General features: G+C 45.6%; 1 protein-coding gene across 1 annotated transcript in view; it reads left to right on the top strand.

The window, feature by feature from the left end:
* LOC139299694 (carbonic anhydrase-related protein 10-like) overlaps nucleotides 1-24,395 on the top strand; it is a 63,744-nt gene that overhangs the window by 26,781 nt on the left and 12,568 nt on the right. Inside the window, exon 3 of the mRNA XM_070922546.1 lies at nucleotides 5,183-5,325. Within this exon, the coding sequence (XP_070778647.1) occupies nucleotides 5,183-5,325 (143 nt within the window). The remainder of the gene's footprint in view (nucleotides 1-5,182; nucleotides 5,326-24,395) is intronic.

Below are 24,395 nucleotides of genomic sequence, written 5' to 3'. Positions count from 1 at the left end.
AACATGTCACCCAGTGCAACAGTGTGACTCACTGATGTGTTTTTGGACAACAACGGAGCACTGTGGCACAGAGGAAGACACACACATACTCGTTCGTAGATCAATTCATCGCTGGTTTTGGTCTTTTCATGAGATTTGTTGACATCAGGCAAATGCGGAATATCACGTAACATTACTTTCCATTAGGCTTCTATCACTCTCCGTGCAGCAGTGTATGCTAAAATGCAGAATTAAGTGTGTTCTCATCACTCACCGCTCCTCCTGAAAACTCAGTGTTTTCCTTTGGAAGCGGGTCCTCCGGCTGTCCTCCCTCGCTCTTTATCTCCGTATTCTCTCTGTGCCTTTGTCTCCCTCTCTCTCTCTTTTCCCCACCATTTGAACCCAGTCAGATTTATTAATATTAAAAAGGACGGCGGGTCCTCCGGGCTTCCTTCCTCTATCTCCATCCCTCTGCCTCCTTCCTCTCTCCGTCTCTGTGTCCCTCACCCTTTTCTCCGCCACTTCCTACCCTGCTAAGGTTAAATATTATCAATGTTTAGGCACTTCTGGGCGTCTTCTGTCTCCTGCCGCCCCCTCCGTCTGCGTCGGGCAGCTTTTTCGGTCCTTTCCCGGACATCTGCTGGTGTTTTATAAACCATCGGCTTTGGGATGGATGCGCAGGACATGCGAGCATGGGCACACCAGACCCAGACGCATTGCAATGCATGCGCACTGAAGGCCCCTGTACACTGTGACAATTGAGAAAAAAGCGTGGTGAAATCTGTGGCCCTAGATCGCACTGTGAGACGCGACCACTGATGGCTGACTGAGACCGAAGACGGTATGTAGGACCAAAATCTCACGGCGTGACTGCAGCTACGACCCACTGCCAGTCAGCCAACGACTACATTCAGCCCCGTGTCCCCAGGAGCTGCGTGCATGTTGGACGATTCCGCACCTCGCGATTTACGTCCAGTGCTAATGTTCAGTGCCCCTCATGCAATGGTGCATCGCCTGTCCCTCCACCTGAGGGACGTTTCAGCTCTCCTCACAGCGCGTCCAGTGGTCTGTCCGCTACAGATTTGCTCAAGACACTTTTGTAATGTCATTATGACGGCCTTTTGTGCAAACCTGTAACTGCATATTATTGTACTGCTGCGGTTTCATTGGCTAAAATATATATGCACTTAAAATGAAATGTTTTATAATTGACGAACCCATAAATAAAATGGGAGGGGAAATCAGATGCCCTGTACCAATAAGTTAATAGATAGAAAGCACCCTGGCTTACAAACATGGGATGGGATGTGCACGGACCAGGACAGGAGGGCTCTGCAGCGGGTGATCAAAACCGCCCAGAACATCACTGGTACCCATCTGCCGAGCATGAGGGATGTCGGCGAGGTGCCGGCATGAAGCCCGGAGGATACATGCAAGCGATGTAGAGGTATCCGCTGCCGCACCACCAGGCTCCAGAGCAGCGTCTTCTTTTTAAATTCATCCCCCTCACTCCGTCAAAAACTAGCTGGACTAGCTTTTCGCTATGCTTTGCCCTGTGTTGTCGGTGTGTAGCGTGAAGGGACTACAAACGCACATTGCGCTCGACCTTGCGTCGTAAAATTACCCTTGAACCCTCAAGCATGTCGTTTGGTCGGCATTTAGCGTGAAATGCTGCAGAGATACACATGATACACTGGCGAGCGCCACATTTAATGCCAAATGTTTGCATAAAGTTGAGTAGAAAAAAACAGTGCAAGCGCCGTGGAGGGATTGATGGATGGAGATGTTCGTGTTTCCCTCAGGATGAATTGTAAGAACTTTGGTGACCCCATAACATTTCCCGGTAATAAAAATTTGAATTTGTACAATACAAAAAAACCTGAAACCGGCTATTGAGCAAATGTTAGCCTGCTAATGCACAAACTAAGATGGTTGATATCACACCTAAATGCGCTCCCTGACACACAGCCTCTGTGTGTCTCTCACACTCAGACCTACTTACACACACACAGAGCTGGTTGTGTTGACATGTGGCTGTGTGCCGAACAGGGGTCAGGATTGCACTCTGCAGGTCAGGGCCTCCACATCTGTCACTTCACTCCTCTGCTGAATACTGCCCGAGAGGGATGGATGAAGGGATGGAGAGAGGGAGAAAGAGAAAGTAAGAGGGTGGGGGCAGGAGAGAGAGGGGGGGGGGCAGCCAGGTAGCACCCAGGTGTGAATCAGTGTGTATATGAATATGAAAACAAGCATGCAGCTGGAAAAAAAAAAAAATCACATTAAATAAGTTCTCATCCATCAAGCATTTAAACCCCCCCCCCCCCCCCCCCTTGAGCTGAGCCTCAGCTGAGCACACCAACTACAGCTGATGAGTTTTTTTGATCATAATGACAGCTGTTTTACACTGCGAGTTGTCATTAAGCCCGTCTCTGACAAGCATTATGACAGTTTAGCCGGTGATAAGCCCTCTCGTCTGTGTGTGTGTGTGTGTGTGTGTGTGTGTGTGTGTGTGTGAGGGAAAGAGAGAGAGAGAATGCCTCTTTGTGAGCATGTGCCAAAGTTACAGGTGCTTCAGTAAGTTAACCCTAACCACTTCCTACGATAATGAGCGTCACTTCCAGGGCTAAGGAGCACATCGTCAGCGAACTGCTTTAGTTTGCATGCTCACGAGTTACGTAAATGATTAACATGTATGCTGTGCAGTATTTCCCCACTGTATGGGAGCCGGCCCTGCTGCCCGGAGTTCAGCCTGATGTTAGCAGGGTTATGTTAGAATGACGTTGAGCAGTATGATCTAACACGGCGCCTGACTCGCCGTCCCCCGCGATACAAGAATAATGCAGTTTCTGTCGTGTCTTCTGCATGGATCATGCGCCGGGGAGGACGCTAACTTTTTGTCTGGGACATTAGCCTCAGTCTTTTAGCATGACATCATGTATGTAGCCATCAAGTCAATGTTTTAAGACTCTTTTTTTTTTTTAGAAGGTTGTTGTTTTAAAAACAAAAAAAGGCCTTATTTGTCTTGGTGGTGTTGTGCCTGGAGCAGATGACCTACTGGGGGGGGGGGGCTGAGGGCAGTGACTGTATTGTTGTGACATCACAACCTTACAGGAAGTCCCAATGGCTCGTTTTAAAAAGGCAGTGTCTGAATACGGGCTGTGTTTCATTTCTCCGTGGACTGAGCGTTTTTGATACTTTCACAGTATTTATACAGCACCCAGACCAGCTTTATAATCAAACGAGACATGGAGAGGAGGCCATTCCTGTACCTGTCTGCCTGTTCCCTGATCCCTGTAATCCTGCCTGCCTTCACCTTGTTGGATATGTTGTAGGCTCAGCCTGCGTTCCAGTTGCGGACTGTAAGCCTGTGTAGGTCACGGCTTCCTGTAGAGTACCTTTTTAATTCAATTGCTCCGACGAGAGCGTCTGCATTCGGCTCCTCGTCCTCTTTGCCAAATACCTGATCCGTGACAGTCAATCCGTCTTTCTGGCCCAGTCACACCAGCATTTAAAACAGTGACATGTCTGAGCTTAATCAGTTTATTTGAACGTAAGCGCTTCAATCAGTGGAGCCGTTCCCGGGGGCAACAGATATCTGCAGGAATCTTTTTAGGTCGAGTTCAAATTCAGTGAACTTTGACACACGAATCCCTGCTATTAAAATTAAATATTATTTGGATAACCAGAAGACTGCCTTTCCATATTGATATATTGCTTTTAGTTCTGCAAAACCACGTCAAGTTGTGGTAGATGTTGACTTCTATAACACCGCATGGTGATTTGGATTGGATCTTTATTCATATTTTCAAATGACCTCCAACGATATGAACATCAATGTACATACATCACATGTTCACATCCAGTAAGAGGGGAAAGTGTCGAAGGCAAACATAAAGATTAGGCTTTCGCTTACATGTCACATATTTGGAACATAATTACACAAAAAGGAGTCATGAAAAATGAGTTTCTCTACTTCTCAGAAGGGTCCTATTCCCATCCCTGGTGCGCTGATGTCAGATTCAAAGACGGCATTTTGCAGGAAACGGAAACAAATCAAATAACAAAACGAGGCCAGAAAATTCAGCCGATCGCAAAGGACTATTTATGTTTCATTATGTTTCTTAAAGGGGAAGCACGCTGATTTTGCACATCAAAGCCCGTTCACAGTTTATTTCTTGGGGAGTACGACTGCACGTGTGAAAAGGGTTTTTGTGGCTCCAGGGGGAGCTGGGTGAAGTCTGATAGAGGTGCGTCGGCCCGGGGCTGAAGGCTACAAGTTTGAAAATGGCAATCGTTTCGTGGGGTGGAGTTCGATAGAAGTGGGCTGCTCGCCAGACCCCTGGAGCCCACTCCTCATCTCTGCTTGAGGCTAGTGTAGCATAGCACACCAGAATCTCTGACTGAACTGTCCGCGGGGGTAATGTGGGCGCCAGGTTTTTCCGCGGGGGGGATGAAAAACGGCAAGATCGCTGGTCCTACTGCTATCGATTTTGATCTTACTTTTTCGTCGAGAGTCCGTCAGTGTTGTGTAAGTCTGCGCTGCTCGGCAAGTCAAAACATCAACCACTAGAACCTGTGACCTTTTTGGTGTCCAGGAAAGTCATTCAGGCTGGGGCGGCAGTCATACGTTTAGCTCCTCAGCGGTTCTAAGGGTTCCATCATTTTTTTGCTCGATTCTCGTGACGTAACGGCTACTTTCACCGCCTCATGCCTCCTCGAAATCCGTCAAATGAGACAAAGCCGTGAGCTCCGACCGCACTGAGGCCACAACCTGTGATGAGGCTCACAAACATTGCTTCCTTTTTAAAAAAAAAAAAAAAAAGAAGAAGAAGGGTCACAAGACAAAAAGGTTTTGGAACCACTGCTGCAGATAATAAGCAGTGAAACCTACACTTTTGGACAGGCTTTAATAAAGTCTGTTTCCCTGCTTTAGTTATACTGCCAGATAATAACCTGGAGACTTTAATGAAAGCTCTTTCTTTTTTCTTTTTTTTCTTTTAGTCAGATTTTAATGAAGCCATATGTAAATTCGAATCTCCCTAAACTCCCCATTTCTCCTGTTCCATCATAATGAAGCTCATCTGCTCACTTTCTCTCTGTTTTTATGGTTGGATCTTGCAGAGCACACACACACACACACACACACACACACACACACACTAATTACTGCTGCTTTCTCTTTTCCATCCCACCCACCAACCAGTCCCATCCTTCTGGGGTCTGGTGCACTCAGCCTGGAACCTGTGCGCCATAGGGAAGAGGCAGTCGCCCATCGACATCGAGACCAGTCACATGATCTTTGACCCCTACCTGACCCCTCTGAGGCTCAACACCGGAGGGCGCAAGGTAAGAACCGCCGCCGTTTAGATGGCCCGACATGTGTCTCTGATTGGGCGGGGGGGGGGTTTGTTAGAGACACTTTCACAGGTTTCGGGAGACAGAACTCATCAAGCGTTGCGTTGCGTTGCGAGCAGGGCTGTCCCCCCCCCTCTGACAGCGCCGGGCGTGAATTCATCAAAGCGGCTGAAAACAGAACAGGACACGTTCTGTTAAATCAAGACGCGGAGGAAACTTCTGTCCGACTGCGAGTAGGAGCTTTCCATCCATATCCCCGAGGCTTTCGAACTCCTAGCTGCATTTGACTGCGCCGAGCTCAGGAGGCATTACAGCTTTAGCCCTTCGCACAGCAATCACAGTTAATCTGTGAAGGGAAAAAAAAAAATCCCCTCAAAAGCCCCCCGAATCACTGTTAAAACACAGCTTTTGGTGATGCTGTGCGCAGCATCCTGGATTAGTTTTTGGTATTTAGCGGTGTATTCTAGTTATTGGCCATATTTAGGATTGGGGGGGGTGTTGAGCTGAAGGACAGGGGCAACTGGCTGCAGCTGCACCTACAAGCCCCAGTCCCAAATATAGTTCCACCGACGCGTCGAGACCTTGGAATTATAAGCTTCTTATAACTTCTCGTAATTGAGGAACAGAAGTTTACACATCCTTAACAGCAAAATTGATGATGACAACAAAGTTAAATGACAAGTACCCTTAATACACTCTACTCGTATAATATCCATATCAAAAGCCTATTATGATTTTACATTCATCACGTTTTTTTTTTTAATCACAATCCTCAAACCTTAAGGTCGAGCAGCTTTTCCTGCTTGTTCAGCTCCTTTTTAACTGCGGTCACAGAGCAGTGAGGTGACATGGTGAGGAGGCGATACTTGATTGGTCCACTTTTTTCACATTCTAAGCACTGATTGGTACTTTGTAGGTGGAAGCTTTTTTTTTTTTTTTTTTTTATATAGAACCAAGTCAGAGAAGGATTTTGATGCATAAAAGTCAAAGCTAATATTCAGCGATTCAAATGGAACGGTGTGAAAGCCAACGAGTTAAAAATCCTTAATAAGTAATCATAAGTGAATGGTGAAGGTGTCGCAAAATGTGGAATAATGTAAAGAATCTATCCTTTTTTGGCATCTACAGCCTTAGTTTTCCCTTGAGAGCCGTTCACTGTCAAAATATCCTTCAAAATGATGACTTTTTTTAAAATGACCACAGCGGTTAGAGTCCATTATTTCCAATGATTTTCCAATGATCCGCCCTGAAATTGAGCTCGACTTCAAACTGAAGGCACATGTTACCATAGTAACATTTCTCCCTTTTTGATTTAGAAGAAAACATGAGTCATAAATCATTATCTCACAACATCGTGACTTCATCAAACGTTGATCCCCGGCAGGTTGCTTTGATCTTGGCCGGGAACAATGTGGTGCTTTGCTGTTACATTTTAATATTCCCTTAAGAGATTTCCAAAATCCAGATGCACTGTCCTCTCAATGGGTTTAAGGTTGGCTTAAGTTTGAGATGATGACAATTTGAAGGTGTTGCATAACTGACTATTTGTATACTGACAGCCACCTTGAAGCTTTTTTTTTTTTTTTTTTTTAACTCCATAATGGGAATTAAAGACTCTCTCCAACAAAATGTCGAGACCTGAGGGTTTAATTTGCAAATTGAAGAATTCCCCGCGGAGCCCTGAAACTGACAAAATGTGGTGAAAATAAAAAAAATTAAAAATGAACACCAATAAAAAATATTGTCAGCTAAATAATTAAAATGGAGTGTAAAAAGAAATATAAAGCTCCGTTCCTTTTAATGCGGAGCTCAGAAGGTGTCATTTGTGCTCTCAATTAACTTATCACCGCCTTGCCATTAGTCTTGTCCCCCGCGCACTCCTCACACTCTCGCTGTGGATTGCTGTGATTTAATCCAGTTTTATTTTGACCGAAGTACGTGGACATACTTTGGGTTTCGTGTTATCTTTGAGATCCCTTAAACGTATTTTACAGGAGAATGGACTTTACTGTAAAAACTGTCCAGATCAATAACAATAATAATGCTAAAAAATATGACAATATTATATGACGCTATCATATTATCACACAATAATAGCAATGTTAATTAGTGATGTATTCAGTTTTGAGTTTCAACTCGACTGATAACCTTTTTACTGCATTTTTGTCAGTTTCAGGACTCCGTATCGTTTGCTTTGTAAGGGTTTCATTGAAGCATGAGCGCTAAAACGTCCACAACCCATAAAAGAATATATATTATGTTTCCCATCTGGTCAACAAAGAAAGTACCCATACTGCCATGCGGCAGCAGCTACCTTCTATGTATTAAAGGTCATGGATCACGGTTTGGGACTTCAATTTTACTTTTATCAGTGTTGCAAATCATTTCCCCCTCGCATGCAGTCGCCATCTTTTCTTAAAGGGCCACTCCGGCAATTTAGTATCGCACTTCCACAAAGCTGGATGAGACAGACAAAAAGTCAAGATCGAAGCAGCGGAGGCGGCAGAAATCTTCCCGTGATGCAACTTGTTGGCATCTTCCACTAAAGCTCCCCCGCCTGCTGAATACCCACATCTTTTAAACATCTGCCCCAAGAGCTTTGCGACACACAGCCCGAGCGGAGGCGACCCTGATGGCATCACTGTGACATCGCCGGGGTTATATTTTTCAGTCTCGCCAAAAGCTCCTCCAGAGGCGCAGAAGACATCATGCATCCGTTTCCACTGGCTGGAGTTTGATTATTCACCACAAGTAAAACTTATGCAAAACAATATATCTCATTTGTGCTGAACGTGTTTGTTGCATAATGTGTCACCCACCTAAGCATTTGAAAGATTGCAGGCAAGGGCGGACGGAGGAAGGGATGATTACGCTCCTAATAGCACAACTGTAATTTAAAGCCTCCACTTCATCTCTCAAATGACCAACAGCCAGGCCACTCATCCACTTAGCTCTCGCATATTAGCGAGCCTCCCATCTGAGCTTCTGGTGGACTGTGAGCAGCAGTTACATTTGATCCTGAAATCAAGCTCTCAAGCTCCTGACGGCTCAAAGACGAAAGGTGTTGTACGTATAATTCCCGTTGGATAAAATAGGACTTTTACGATTATCAATGATTTCCTGTAAAGTCGACGTAATGGGGTTACAGAAAATTCAAGTTCCACCGGCCCCTTCCTTTCGTTACACGCTAATTCCACACTTCTATTATTTTCATTGCTAGTGGCGAACGCTGTCCCACAGGCCGCACTGAAAACCTAGAGGGAACATTAGCCCCCCCTCCCCCCGTCCGTGACCACTTCAGGAGGTCCTACCCTTGTAATTCCCCCAAGTCTCGCCCATGGTGACGAGGGCTAGGAAGTGCCACATGGGGGGGAAAAAACAACAAAAACAAACGGTGTCAACCACTAATCATGGCTGCCGCGGCGCGCTGCAGTTCAGACGAGAATGCCACCAGATCGGATGAGTGGCGGCAGAAGCTCAGGCTCCGCTAATCCAAACCGCTGGGGAATGTAGGTCGCCCAGGCTAATGAAATATCTGGATTACTGAAACACTGTGCCAGAGCTCATTTGAGATGCATTTGCATGTTTGTATGAGTTTTTTTTTTTTGTTGTTGTTAACATGCATGCAAATGCACACCGCAGCTCTATTTCTGCACCAAATTAGACCAGGAAGGGAGCTGCGGTGTCCCTTCCTGGTCTAATTTGGTGCAGAAATAGAGCCCCTTTTTTAATGTGTTTGTAATTTTCTTTTGTGTGCATGTGTGAACTCACCGTTAACGTGGCAACGATTCGTAAAGATGAATGCAGAAACAAATGTAGGTCATAGATGTGAAATATGAATAATTAAATGTAAACAAAATGAAATAAACTGTTGGTTTTACTTCCCCATTCACAAAGCCTCCTCTGATTGGGCAGGGTAAGCCGAACATGGAAGACGCCACACGGGACAAGATGGTGCGCATGGCTGGTGTGTGAAATGAAAGTTAACAAAGTCGGGCCTTATTTTTTTAATTTATTATCAGGTATAAAGCTTTTTCTACTTTGTCTAGGTCAACCAGGGCAAGAAACTAAAGGCGGGCAATACCCGGAAATGTAATTCCCATCGGATACCAGGACATGCCAGCGCCAGAATCACAGATAACAGCACTTTGTTTGTTGTTAAAAGTGGCCCCGTGTCCTGTCGTTTACGGGCCATGTGTCATGATTGCCGAGGTGAATGCATCATTAATAGGTTACCTCAATGTTCAGGGAGAACGCTCTGACAAAGCCACTGTGTACACTACCTAACAGCACGGAGAGTTACAGTTGGCACCTGCTACACGGTGGGACCACACAGATAAACATGGTTCCATATAGTAATGTATATAAGGAGTCTAGCTGAATCCCCTAAGCTAACCGTATGATTTTGTGTGCAGAATTTCAACCTGAAAGGTAAGAAGCAGCTACAGCCGTTAATTAATCGTAGTTGAGTAAAAACTGTAATATTTCCCAGCATGCGGTGGAGTGGAAGTGTAAAGCGGCATGAAATGGAAATACGTTGTGACGATGTCATGAGTTCAGCGCTCTGCTCGGATCAGGGATTGAGACATTACCAGCCTGCGACTTAGCGCTGTAAAAAAAACACCTTAACACCTTTCCATACCCAGGCGGAGGGGAGTGGGTGGGGGGGGGGGGGGGGGGGGTTCCAGTCCAAAATGGTTTTCGGACAGAGTGGTGTGTTCACGGTCGGGCTCCGGGGGGGGCTTAATCCAGCCATGCATAAAATCCACAATCCATGTTGTTTACCGCACCAGGCTTAACCGGACCTGTGGGATGGTTTTTAGCATCACACAGGTCGCAGCGCCCCCCCCCCCCCCCCCACCCCCTCGTCATAGGTTTATAGGTTTTAGCACACAGATGTTTTACTGCCTGATGTGTGCTTCCTTATTTAACAGTGGGTCAGAGTTTCAATTGTTTTGTTTTCAGCCAGGCCAAGCTGTATTACGGGAAAATCTTTTAGGATTTTAGGACTGAACTGCTTTGAACTGTGGAACCACGTGCTCGGGCTGTCACGGATCCAAGAGATCCTTCTCTTGCTACGGGGCTCGTTGGAAGCTTGATTATTTATTGGTGGGGCTGTGGAGTTTAGAGTAAACACCTGAATAAAGGAGGCTTGGCGAAGACGTGCAGCATTTCAAGTCGATCTCAAGTATATAAGTACTAGAACACTTCCGATGATTAAAGGCCCCCCGACGACTTATTTTCTCAATGGGCTTCTTTCTGTGAGTGATGGGATCCTACGTTTTCTGCCAAAGTTGGAACAGTTGGGAGTTATTTCCCAGGAGAGATTTCTGTATTTCTCTGTGCTCTTGTCGGTGGTTTGAAGAGGGGCGGGACTTAGGAACAGGTGTCAGGTTCATCCGTGCACCAATCGGAATTTGGCAACATTTGAATCCAATTTGATGGGTTGTTTGGTTGCTGTCAATCAAACCAGTCGACTGTTAAATAAACAATAACTGAGGATGTTTTCTTTTGACTTTGTTGCTTATTTCGTCATGAATATTCAATATTATAGTGAAAATGTAAAACTCGGGAACTCGGAAAACTGACTCAAAAATGATAGGAATGATAGGATAAATCGCTGTCCCGACGCCTGCCCCCGCTTTCTCACTTTCACTGGTTTCTCCGTGATGCTGGAAAGACATACTGCGAGTGCACCATCTCATGTAACTTGAGAAACCTGAACTCGCCCCAATTATTCCAGGGAGCAGGAGGTTGCTATGCCAATTACTGGGGAGCGCTGGTTGGACCCAGATCAACTGGAGGACGGGAGCCAAATAAAGGAAATCAGGCAGGACTCTGTATGGATGTAGGTGAAAATCAAGATATCTTGCCTATCTCTCGGCAGCATCTTTTTCTACCATTCTTGTTTTTAATCTGACCTGTTAGTCCCCTATTTTTTATGGAAGTACAAAATGAAATCACTGGAGCACCCCTTTAAGACCACGATACCACGTGCCATACCATATACAGTACATCTAAAGCTTGTGATAACTGCTGCTATAAATGTATGGACCACTCATGCATGCTAAAGCAAGACTTGGAGTCTAGCTAAGCTAAGCTATGCTAGTGGCTCCGTGAGGCTGTTTGGCATGGTGGTGTTTTGAGCTAAATGAGCACATTGAGGTTGCTAACACGCTGATGTTAAGCGGGTACAATGTTCGCCACCTTGGCTCAGTGGGTTAGTATGCTAACATGCGCTAATTAGCACAAAAAAACCCCAAAACGAGCAGGCTACAGCTACAGGATGATGGTATTAGTTTTGGTCATAAAAATTTTAATTTCACTGGCGCTAGAGGACAAGTCGAGATGACGCATATCTGTACCAAATACTATGGCAATGCATCCAACTACCTAAAGCTGCAGCACTTCATCAGGCCCAAGACCCGTCACAGTGAACCGCCTGAGCGGGAGTGCCAACCGATCAGGCTACTGGCCAGACTCGAGCTAATCACAGGCCGTTTTCATCCAAACAGTGTCACATTACCATGTGTGCATACATTTGACTGCGGCTGCACCTGGTGGGAGGATTACCGCTAACTCTGCCAGTGTCAGCGCCCTGAGCCTCGCAGGATTTGCGCATTGCGATTTGTCATTATTACTGCTGTAATACCCCAACAGAAATACATTGCTATAATATCAACAGGCAAGATATTGCCCTGTAATCTGCCTTTCCGAATTTGCAGTTTTTTTTGTCTCACGTATCACTCGATTTCTTGCTTTTAAATCCTTGAAAATGTCTGCACGTGTGCTATTTAAGAAAGCCTGGACTGTCGGTGTTCTTCAAAAGACAAATGAATCAGGGCTCTTTACAGGAAGCGGTGCAACTGTAGTGAGAGTTAAATCCTCCAAGTCTTTTTTTTTTTTTTTTTTGTTCATGATTAATGCTCTTGTGCATCTGCTGAGCGGGAGCACATAGCACGGCCATCTGTCCGGGTGAGTGTGTGGTGTGTTTGGGAGGATGCTGAGGAGAGGGAGGGAGACGGAGAGAGAGGGATGGAAAGCATGTGTACGCTGAGATTGTGTTTGTGTGTGAGAAAATGATATCAAAGATCGGGTCGGGGGGAGTAAGGGGGGGGGGCAAATGCGAGCACATGTGTTTGTGCGACTGCGGACTGCTTGTGGGTGTGTGTGTAAGTTATGGAGTCAAAAATAAAATTGGACACCTTTTTGACTTTGTGTGTGTGTGTGTGTGTGTGTATGCACCTGTGTGTTATCCAGTGATCCACGCCGGCCTCTCTCGGGCTCCACAGCTCCTCGTACGCGAACGCCGTTGCGCGACAGATTGGCTGTTCTGGCTCCCGTCGCCAGCGACAGATTTCTTTGTTGCTTGGAAATTCACGGGCCACGCTTGCATACAGTTTTACAGTAATCCTCGCCGTTGTCACACATTCCCGTAGATGCACAGGCACACATAAATTAAGCGCTGCACAAACATTTGGCGTCTCCGTAAGTACGAATGTACTAAAAGAACGCCTGTGCGTCTGTTCACACGCCTGTTGCTCCGAGCAGAGGCTTCAGACAGTCTCTCCTGGAAGACGTTCACAGCGCTACAATCGGTTATACCCCGGGCTCGATCCCCTGCTGCCCCCGTCACGCCGAAGTGTCCTTGAGCAAGGCGCACTGAACCCTAAGTTGCTCCCGATGGAGACCAGCACCTTGCATGGCAGCAGCTCGCGCTCCCCACGTCCAGCGTAGGCGGGAAGTCGAAAGACAAGACGGCAGAGTGCGAGCGCTTCCTTAACCAGCCGGTAAGGTGGGGGGGCGGGGTGGGATGACCTGTGGACGTCTTCTTTGGCTTGCTCTTTGGGGAAGGGGGCAACTCCACTTTAACATACTCACCTGCCCCGTTATGCTTTCAATATTGACTGCCATCAGTCATTTTGCACAAGTAGATAAACACAGTTTTAACGGTTGATGTTCATTAATAGCCAATTGGCGACAATATCGCCCCCCCCCGCAGCTTATTACATGTGTCAACTTGTGACCGTGCGGCTCTGAAAAGGCCATCAACTTCGTTTCCATCCGACGCAGTGACAGTGACCTTCACTCTGCGCCGCAAAGAGATGCTACGGAAAGGTGTGATAAGCCCCCCCACCCCCACCCCTCCAAATATGACAAATGACTGTCTTCGTGAAGGCTTTGAATGCTCTGCAGCATGCTGACATTTTACTAATAGATTGGACAGTGAACGTGCATGTGTGTGCGTGTGTTTGTTGTGAAAGTGACAGTTCATTAGTCATATCCTATCTCACACACACACAAACACACACACACACACACACGTTCACACCGAGAGACGTGCACACGCCCACTCAGTCACACAGTAATTGATCCGTGACGACAATCTCTCATTAACTCACCCCGAGACGATTTGGACATCTTTATTAAATTTCACGTCATTTTGATGCGGCATTAAATAATAACATCCAGAGAGAGTTCTGATGAGGATCTTCAAGGCCAAGGGACAAACAACACCCCTCTCCTGCATTTTGTAATTAGCGACTGTGTTACATTTGCGTCATCCATATGATGGAGTGGATGGTTTGAACAGAGGTTATGTGTCAGCCGTCCGATGGGTACGTGCTGGTTGAACCACAGATGCCTCCTGACGCTTCTTGTTGCTCACCTAGCACATATGCTAAAAAAACATCCGCAACATCCATGTGTTTGCGCCACCCTCCTCCTCCTCCTCAGCTGAGCTCCTCCAAATAAATACACTAAACAGATTGGTTGCTTGTCGTTGCCTGTCACAAGGATCCTATGTGAGCTTTTTTTTTCGATTGGACGCCCCCCATTGTCAGGACCACATTGCCTTCTGAAACTGACAAAATGATCCACCCGACTTGCTCGAAACGAGGTTTTTGTGTCGCTGCACTCGTTCCGCCCTTCGAGTCACAGCTTGCACATCCACAAGAAGTCCTTGTCACGTTAAAGGTGTCTGGCGGCCAAGTGAGCATTCCGCGTCCCATAAGGTCCCCAGTTCAATAATTCCAGCAAGGGACCTTTGCTCTATGTCGTACTCTCGCCATCAAATCAAGGCAAAATGCCCCCCCCCCCCAACAAAGTGTTTTATTTGTCCTTTTTGGCTAAATGTAAACGGAGGATGTATCCACTCCCCCCCCCCCCCCCCTTGTCACTTGTCGCTCACCTTGACGAACTGTCAACCTCGAGGCAGATTCTCGACCGAAATGTTCAAACCCAACGCTGATGCTCGCCGTGATGGTGGAACATCGTCAGTCTGCGGTGGGTTGTAGCTGAACTGAAAGCAGAGAGCCGAGATGAATTGAGACATTTCCCAGTAGCGTCACAGAAATGTTCAGGGTTATTACCAGCTCCCGTATTATACCTCCTCCATAAATTACTGTCATCCTTTATAGAACTTGAGGCGCTCCAAATAACATGCGCTTCAAAGGAGGACGAAACGTATTCAACTAATGACATTATCTCGTTATCCTTTTCATGCCTAATCGACACGAGTAAAACAAACCAGACGAATGCAGCGAGGGGTGGGGTGGGGGGGTGTTGCTTCTGTTGAAATGAAAACAACTGAATATCACTTCCCAAAAGGAAAGCAGCAGTTGTCTTTGGCAAAGCTCACAAATGAATAAGGAAAGGGAAATTCAGAGCAGGGCGCTGCACTCGTGTGTGGTGACCTGTTTTGAATGCTAAATATTCACATTCTGTGAGCTCTGAAGGTGGCTGTAAAATGTTTTGAGGTCTGAGCTGTCATACAGGGCAGCGTCTTAAACTTAAAGTCCACTCCTGCTCAGTGTGGAAGCCCTGGACTCTCCCGGGTTATGTAGCGACCGCACAGGTTTATGTTACGGCCACCAGTTTAAATTGTCACTACGTTTCTGAGGCCAGGTATAGAGGGGGCAAATCAGAGCTGTTGCAGTGAAATTTTGTGAAATTTGTCAACCAAACGCGGCGCCATAGTTGCTGAGCTAACCCAAAACAATGTACCCAGAGTTGAAAACAGGAATAGATTAGTTTTTTAAGCTGCAGATGGTGTTTCTGGCTTCCACAACATCATCTCCAGCTTCCACCCAGCCTTAACAGCACATGCAACAGAATTTGAAGCTCTGTGATTGGATGTTTCCTGCCTAAATGCACCTTGGGAGTTGTTGGTTACACACCCCTGAACTTGTATCTTTTTTTTTTTAATCAGAGAACCAGATATTTTACGCAACATCCAAGTCATAGAAGTGCCCCCGCTGGGAAAAATCAATGGGAATTTCACACAGAACTAAACAAAGCAGCGTCTTATTCCTAACCACCGATCATGGCTGAAATGACAACTGCAGCTTGTGGCTACCTACTTTAAGATGACGCTAACGCTCAAACTCCAGGAGTTGGTCGGGGCTAAAGCTGGAGGTTCGATGCAAAAAGTCCTGTTGGTCCATTTAGAAGACAGTTGGTCTCCAGTATTTCAGTGCAGTATTAAAATAATAAAACCTAATGTAAATATTGTTTGTTGCTTCAGTGTTTCGCAGTTTCAAACACGATGCGTCACTTTTGCAAGACAGAAAGATTTGAGGATGAAATGATGAGGATGAGTTTGGAAAATGTCACGATAACTGTCGAGCAGGACAGAGCTGCTACTGTAAATCTAAACCCTGATACCCTGCGCATCCCGACTCCCACGGAGCCACTAAGGTCCGCCAGGAGCAATCTTCATCAGTAAATTAGCAAACTGATGACTGCTTTGAACATACCCAGCAATATTAATGGACATAGGAGGATTGGATTACGCTATATGAACTACAGCTGTCGTTCTTTAGGGACGAACTGCCTTTCGAGACTGCAGGAGGTGAGGCTTCACCTAGAGTCCGCATAGATACTGGAGTACTGAAGCCTGGTTATAAATGATCAGTGCTGGAGAAACCTTCAGGAGAGCTGTTTCCCCACTTTTCACTTCTAAACTGGAGGAGGATGCAGGGGGGGAGAGCAGAGAGAGGCAGCTAAAGATCAGCGCGACTCGAGCTTGACGGGTGTCAAGCGAGGACCGAGTGAAAGGAGGAAGTGATTTTGGGGGGAGACGGGACTAGAGGGAGCAAGTCAGGAGGAGGAGAGAGAGGTAAGGGAGTGAGGGGAGATGAAGGAGGGAGAGTGGATGGAAGTGGACAGAGGTGAACACGCGGTCATTCAAACAGGGAATTAATCATTTTGACAGCCTATCTGTCTCCCTCTCTCTGCCATGCTCTCACACACACACACACACACACACACACACACACACACACACACACTTAAGCACTTATCAGCATTAGGAGTCAGAGACATGGATGGATCAGTACGAGTGTGATGGTAACACAGTATATGTGTGTATCTGCTTCCCTCTGATTCTAGACTATTTGGATTTCACACCTGTGGTTTGGTTCATTTTGGTCCAGACCAAGCGGGTCAAACCAAAAAAAAAAGAAAAAAGGAGTCTTGGTGATGTCACCCCGCATCATCAGTACGGTTGACTTATTTTCCCCGGTGTCGCAGCAATGTATTTTAGCAGTTACTCATTTAAAAAGCGATGGAAATAACAAGTGTAGCGACCACGTAGTCACGATATTACATTATGCAGTATGACCTGTGGTCAGTCACCGCAATTTGATCTCCCCACGTGGGTCCGTGTACCACTAATAACGCAGGATTACATCACCAAAACAAAACAGTGCATCATTTTTTTAAATTTCTTTTTCCTTTCCCCCTCGGTCCGGACCAAATGAACCAAACTAAAGGTGTGAGAACAACCTTCAGCCGATGGAGCCTCTCAGCAAAAACTGTGGGACCAGCAGCAGCCCTTTCCCCGCCCCCCCTGCTCACCCATTCACTATAACAGACGTGGCGTGATGTGCACTATATTGGGCCTCTTTGCCCAAATGAAATTCTGCCGTCACTGGCAGGACATCAGTTCTGCTCGCGGGACGTGACAAATTAAAAGTTTGCAGCAGAGTGCAGGAGGCACTGTGGAACTACCTGCTGTGGTGCAGCTTTCAAGAAAACGATCAGCAGAGCCACTTTCTGAGGCAGCTCCGATGTGTTCATGCTGGTAGCTTGACTGTTTCCCCCCACATTTTGACTTTGTTGACTTTTTGTACACACAAAAGAGAAAAAAAAAGAAAAAGTAATTTAAGATGGGATCAACACGCTCGACATCCACATTCGGGAAAAAAAAACATTTTAATGGAAAATATGAGAATTATTTGCACACTAATCGAGGTCAAATTAGCCAGTGGATGAGTTTCAGCACAAAAGTAGGTCTGAGAACATCCATTTTATTGGACTTAAGTTATTATTCATCCGCGCGCTGGTTAGTCGCTATTAGCAGGTCAATCTCTGATCTCAAAGATCATCTCGGAGTCAGAACATCTGCTGCCATTCAAAAAAACACACACCAATTTTCAATAGGTGAGTCGGGGGGGGGGGAAAGGAGCTGTGCGACCCGAAGACCGAAGAGATTCTGCTGACCTATAAACTTTCAGCAGAAATTACATTTGAACAGAGAGCGGGGGGGTGTAAAACAAAATAACCGTTTGAAGCTTTTCGAGGCCATGAATACCCAGCATGCAGTGCATTCAGAGCACAGAGATGTGTTAGTTGTATGGAAAGGCGGATATAAAAGGAAGGCCAGCATTTGATTATGTAAATGCAAATTACAAAGAACAGAGCTTGTTATGGTTGCAGTGGTACACTCATCCAATGGATATATATATATATATATATACATATATAAACAAATAAATAGACGTAATTAAAAAGACGGAGGTACTTACTGTCTAATGAGGGATTTGAATGAAGGAGGCTAATTTGTTGTGGATGTGAATAAGCACTGGTAACCGCTATAACCTTCGAAGCTAATAAGCAGATGTGAATAGCCCCACGCGGGCTGAAGGTTACAACTGCTCTTCTTCTGAAAGCAATCAATCAGATTGACGATTCTCACACTTGTGTCTTCATTAGCGGCGCATAACATCATTGTTGAGGTGTCCAGGGCTCCACAGTTAGTGAAGAGACAGAAGGTTATGACACATGCGGCGCCCCCCTTGGCAAGGCAAATGCCTCCTCTGCTTGCAGCTCCGGTGTCGGTTTGCCACGTTGCTTTGAGGGTTTGACCGCAAAACGCTTCTGCTGTTAGATGTCTCATCGTCCCCTCAACTCAAGCAAACTCGAGGCACAGAGCTGTCGTATTTGACAGCGTCAGTCGCCGTGTTCGAGTGCCAAAACATTAACCGATGTTTGGATGTTGACGTTGACCCAACAAGGACCTCTAGTGGTAGTGCGAATTATGACTTTACAACGCGCCAGCCAACAAATACGTAGTGCGGTGCTGCCGAGAGAGCCGCAAAGCCTCATGGCAGAATTTGCACTTCCAGAATTAATACCCCAACTTCCCAAACCAACAAGGAACTTCCGTATGTGAACACAGAGGTTCCATTTTTTTTTTTTTGGTATGATTTCAGTAATATTCTTGGCAAAGGCTATGCTGTTAGAATATACAGTGTGCCGTCGTTATTTCCAAAACTAATATGTTGACTTGCAGAACTAATGTGCCAACTTCCAGAATCAATATGTGGAGCTGCATATTGGATTTGGAAGGTCTACGACCGTGAAATTGACTTCCAAAATCAACATGTTGACTTCCAGAACGACGCCAACCCCCAATACGGATACACTGTGTGGAGCGGTGTCGTGCCGTCGCTCCGACAGCCCTTTGATTGGCTCTTCTTTCTTTCTGGCCTTACACCAAACGACATTTTGAGCTATGTTACAGTCACTTCCGAGGTGGGAATAAAAGTATGAGCGTTTTACCCCCCCCACATCAGCCGTGCTGTTAGATGTAGGCTTATCAAAAATCGGTGCTGGCTTAATAGCCTACAGTCTTGTGTACAAAGAGTTTCCATTTCCACTACGTTACACTCAAAAATGATAACTACCAAAACCAGTATGAGTTTTAAGATCAACATGGTGACTTTTATAGCTAATAGGCCAAATCAACTGCTCAAATCAACGTGCTAATTTCCAGATCTACGATGGTATCTTCCAAAACAAACGTTCAAATTTAGATTCGGAAGGAAGCAAAACTTCCAAATTCAGATTTGGAACTTCCAAATTTCACCTGTGGAGCTGTATGTTCTCTCCCAAATCCAATATCTACCTTTGCAAATTTACACACAGTGCCTCCAATATCTAAGTTTGTAAATGGGTGACTTGCAAAAGAATTACACAATATTTCCTAGTGTTGCTTTTGAACTTCCAAATTTGTTAGATTCACTGCAAAATATCTCGCCGTCTGAAGCTTTTAACTCTACTTCCGTGAACTTTTCTTTACCTGGAATTAGGATACGTACATTTTGAATGAACAGGGTCATCAGACACAATCAGATTTTGGTACTTTGGCGTCACAAATACAGCATACCACGCTGCTGGAGAAAGAAGCAGTAAACATCTTTTTGAAGTGTGGATTAGTCTGGTAAGAGATGCTCAGCCCCGTAGCGCCGTGCCTCTTTATCATGAGTGCGTGGCTGGGTTCCCCCGATGGGGAGAGTGGTTGGAAATCACCATCCTCCAGCAGGATAACGCTGCGAAAGAGCAAGCAAAGCAGAGCTTTCTACTCACCATCCTCTAGCGTGATAATTAAGCCCACAGTGTCAACACAGGGATAGCCAGAGAGCTTGTCTCTAACAGATACCGACAGAGCAGAGGACTTAAATTAAAACCTCTGCCCTCACTGTGTGCTGATTGGGTAGCATGCATTATGCAGTGGCCTATTACAGCCCAGGCCCAGGTGGGACCGATCACTTCTCCTCTTTTAAATATTAGCATTTCATTTCCCTTACTGTTTCTCCGAGGAGCTGAAGCTCTTCCTAACCCATTTCTCCATCCGTCCAAAAGTGTTTTTCTGTCTCTCAAGCTCACCCTCCAACCTATTTCTCTCTGACAATCATTAAAGTCTGTCTAATTTGTTCTGTCCATTTCCTTTTCCACCCCCCCCCCTCTTTTCCTCATTACTATTCTGTCTTTCCCTATGTCAGTTCTGCTAATTCTATTTCCCTTTGTCTCTTCCTGACTGGACATGTAATTGTTTGACTGACTGGTTCCCGATCCTCCGTCTTTTGTCAGTTCTCTTTCAATTAATTCCGAGTGTGAGGCGTTGTGGCGTGTTGGGCTTCAGGATATTTTAATCAAAAATAATAATTCATGGCATTCATAGAAGTATAAACAGCAATTCTACTACCTCCCATCAGCCCTCTGCAGCTGCAGCCCCATGCATTATGTAGCTTCATGTATTATGACGATGCATGGCACAATGGTAACTACATAGCTGTATGCACATCATGATGACACCATGTCCGGCTCTGTGAGGGAGGGGTGTCTTTCTGTCCTTGCGTCCAGCTCATTTCCCACTGACTGCGTCTGCGACTGAGTTATACATCTTCACTAATTGCAAAATTCAACCTCTCAAAGAAGCAAAAAAGTAACCTGTGTCTTGTTCTCTTGACTAATGGCTTTTCTGGGAAGCACAAGCTCAACCTCGACTCTCTCCGTCATGGCGTATTTTGGCGTATTTCCCGCCGCCCCTCTATTGTTTGTCATCTGCCAGTTTCTCCTATTACGTGCCCTTCGGTCATTTTCATATCGTACATGTGCTGTAAAATAAATGATCCTTATGATGTGTTTAACACCCCCCCCCCCCCCAGATGAGTATATGCTTCTGCGCATATTTGACAATTTTCTTTCTTCCTTTCTTTTTTTAATGTGGGGCTCTTGATGACAGAGGGAGACAAAAGGCAGGCTTCTTATTGCTAGCCGTTAGCTGTCAATTTGCTGGCTGAAATCGTCATGTGTCACTAGCACAGTCTAGCAGCTGTAGCTAGCTCGCTAGCACATTTAGCTAACTTTAGCTCCATACTTTGTGTGTTTCAAGCTGGCCCCTTTTTAAAACAGCAACAGGCGGAAGGATCTTCGTTATGCACTCGATGGCTACGAACATTATATCATGCTAAATGACTGAGGCTAAAGCTACATAGAGGACATGGAAATAAAGAAACGTTGGTCTTCTGTTGTAAGTGTAGAGCTAATTAATTAGCTAATTGAAAACATAAGCTCAGACTAACTATGGCCGCTTAGCTTAAATACATGGACAAAGAAGGCGTAGGTTAGATGGATGCCTTGTTGTTCACAACGGTATATTTCACTCGTAACATTTACAAACAAGTCTGGCTGGAGTTGCGCGAGTGTAAACTTCAACCAAATCCAATGAAGATGTAGCTAACGTGACGCTACACTGATATGACAACACCAAGGGCCGGCTTCTATGCGCGGGGTCATACTGCGCCGTGAATCGACTATCACGAAGACGTGTTTTGCAACCTGCCACCCCACAAAAACTGTGTGGCATGACACCTTCTAGTTAGCTGGGCATTCTAATGTGTACAGCTAACGCTAGGGCAGACCGTTTGGGAGAGGGTTTTAGCCAACGGTCAGCTGTGGGCATGTCAACATATGGAGGTATATTGTGTCGTGGTTTAGCTCCAGGCTTTTAGTTTGATGTTTGATCGCAGACATAATGTTTTACGGCAAGTCTCACTTCTGTCCTGCATCCAGCTCTCTTGAAGTGAGTCAGTTTACTCATCATACAAAACAGCTGTGTATTTCCTTCCGTGGCTCTTCAATTCTGAGAATGCAACCCAAGTGATGTCACAGTGACGTCATCAGGGTTATGTTAACTGGTGTGGGGTTTAAAAGATGTGGGTGTTTTCCAGGCAAGGAGGGGTCTGATGAAAAGAAGCTGCATTGTGGGAAATGTAGGATCTAGTGTTTTTCAGAGGTTGAGCCACACTAGGGAGTAAAAAGTCAGGATATCTCAGCCCTGCGCTGCTTTGATTCTTTTTCAGATTTAATCTCTTGCAATTCTCCCAACTTTGTGGAAGTGCAATACTAAATAGTAATACTAAGTTGCTGGAGCAGCCCCTTTAATGCATCCATGGTTCTGACGGTCCAGCTCGGGGGGGAAAAACCCGCGAAAGCTATGCAGAAAAAAAAGCGTCTGATGAAGCTGAAAGCTGTGCTTTTCCATATGAATCGCACTTTCAGAGCATTTACAGATAAAGAGAGACAAACGTTCAGTGTTCTTGAATTTCTGCTCAGAGGACCTCATTAGATTTCATGTCCAGCGCCTTGACCACTCAGCCATCACAGCTCTCCTTTTCTTCAGTTTCATCTTTGCCATTATTAATGCCGTCTCCATCCTATCTGCTTTTCTCCATTAGTCCATTTTCCATCCACGCCTCGTCTTCCTTCCCCAGATTTCCATTTTCCTGCAGTTCCCCTCTTTCGCTATCGCACATAGTTTTGTTCATTAGTGTCACATTGTCACTGCTGGAGCTAGCAGGGTAACGGGAACACGGGGGGACAGGACCCACGTGCAGACTTCTGAGGCAGAGCTGGTGCAGTTCGATGATTTATTGCAAAAATCAGAGCACAAAAGGCTCATGGGGTGGTAAGGCAGGCGAGGGTCGAAACCAGAAGACGGCGGTCAAAGCCGGCAAACAAATCCAATAGGAGCAGGCAAGAGTCCAAAAAACCAATAATCAGAATGAACCAAATAACACAGAATACAGATGACAGACACGAGGCTGGAAAGGAAAGGCATGGAAACTTAACTTAACGATCCGGCAAGGAACAAAGGAAGTGGGCTGGTATATGTAGTGAAGGGTGGTGAGGGAAGGAGGTGCTGATGAGAAGTGGGCATCTAATGGAGTTTTGTTAAAAAAAAATGCAGGAATCCTTTGAGGGCTCAGCGTCTGTGTTGCTCATCTGGAGGAACAGCTGCTCCTCCACTGTAACTTCAGATCATGCTATGTTTTAGAAATGGAAAAACGACACAGCTGTGTCTTTATTTAGTTGTCACAATAATGTTTCTTTGCCTTTTTATAGCTGAGGCTGCTTGCTATTAATACTATATAATTATTCATACGTTGTCCTGATTTTTAGGCTTTAGACGTTTTCAGGGCTTTTTGGTCCCCCATTGGGGCCCCCCCTCGTGCAAGAACCCCTCGTGCCAACAGATTTGCCCTCACGTGAGACGTGCCAGCGTGAAGGCAACTTGCCCCCTTCACCACTTTTCTTGTATTCATGATTTTCTCTTAGGCACGAGACCAATCCACATGTGGCTTTCTCCACGGGGTGGGGCGCCGTTTTAACTTGAGAATTAAGACCACCAGAAAGAGGCTTGGTAACGCGGGGCTAGTTGGGGAACTGCTGTAGCTTTAGTATTTTCTCTGTAAAGAACGTTTACCCCCTCTCCTCTCCTGGCATTTTGTTCTTGTGCTTGTTAGCTCTGTCACTAAGTGGACAATAAGTTCAGAATCAGAATCAGAAAAACTTTATTGATCCCCGGGGGGAAAATTGTACAATTGTACATACAGTTAATTAAAAGGCCTATTTGTGCGAGGGACTCCTGGTCTCACAACTGTCCGTAAACCTTTCCAGAAGATTGCGCTAATGATTGGGGCTCCCAACTTTCTGTATTTAGGGGGACAGTGCTTAGCCTCTGTGCTGCCTGTTACTGAACCTGTGGTTGAGCGACGTAGAGGAGTGGAAGTCATACATTTCATGTCATTTTTAGATCCCAAATCCTTAGCCTCTTTTAAAACGATGTTGTGCTTTTCTTTAAGGATTATGCCGTGAATAGATTCCTCGCCGGTGAGTAATGGTTTAATTTTGTACTACCCCGGCAGTGGCATGCCACAATGAAACTGAGGCTGAGTGCTTTCTCCTCATTTATTATATACAAACAGCGGTAATGAATATGTGAATATATGAATGCAGCAAATGTCATGTAATGTATAATGTATGATGAATATGGTTGGCATGCGGGTAAAGAGCATTAATGGTTTATGCGTTGCCAGGGGCGTTGTGAGGAGCTGACAGCATGCGGCTCTTGGGCCATATAGCAACAGGAAGAGCTGTCTTAATCCCCACAAACAATCTGTTTATAATAATTTGTCATACGCTGTAAATAT

This window comes from Enoplosus armatus, chromosome 17 (genome assembly GCF_043641665.1).
Source record: "Enoplosus armatus isolate fEnoArm2 chromosome 17, fEnoArm2.hap1, whole genome shotgun sequence".
In the NCBI taxonomy this organism is placed as follows: Eukaryota; Metazoa; Chordata; class Actinopteri; order Centrarchiformes; family Enoplosidae; genus Enoplosus; species Enoplosus armatus.
Note: the sequence above shows the minus strand (reverse complement) of the source record. Positions and strands in the feature narration are given on the sequence as shown.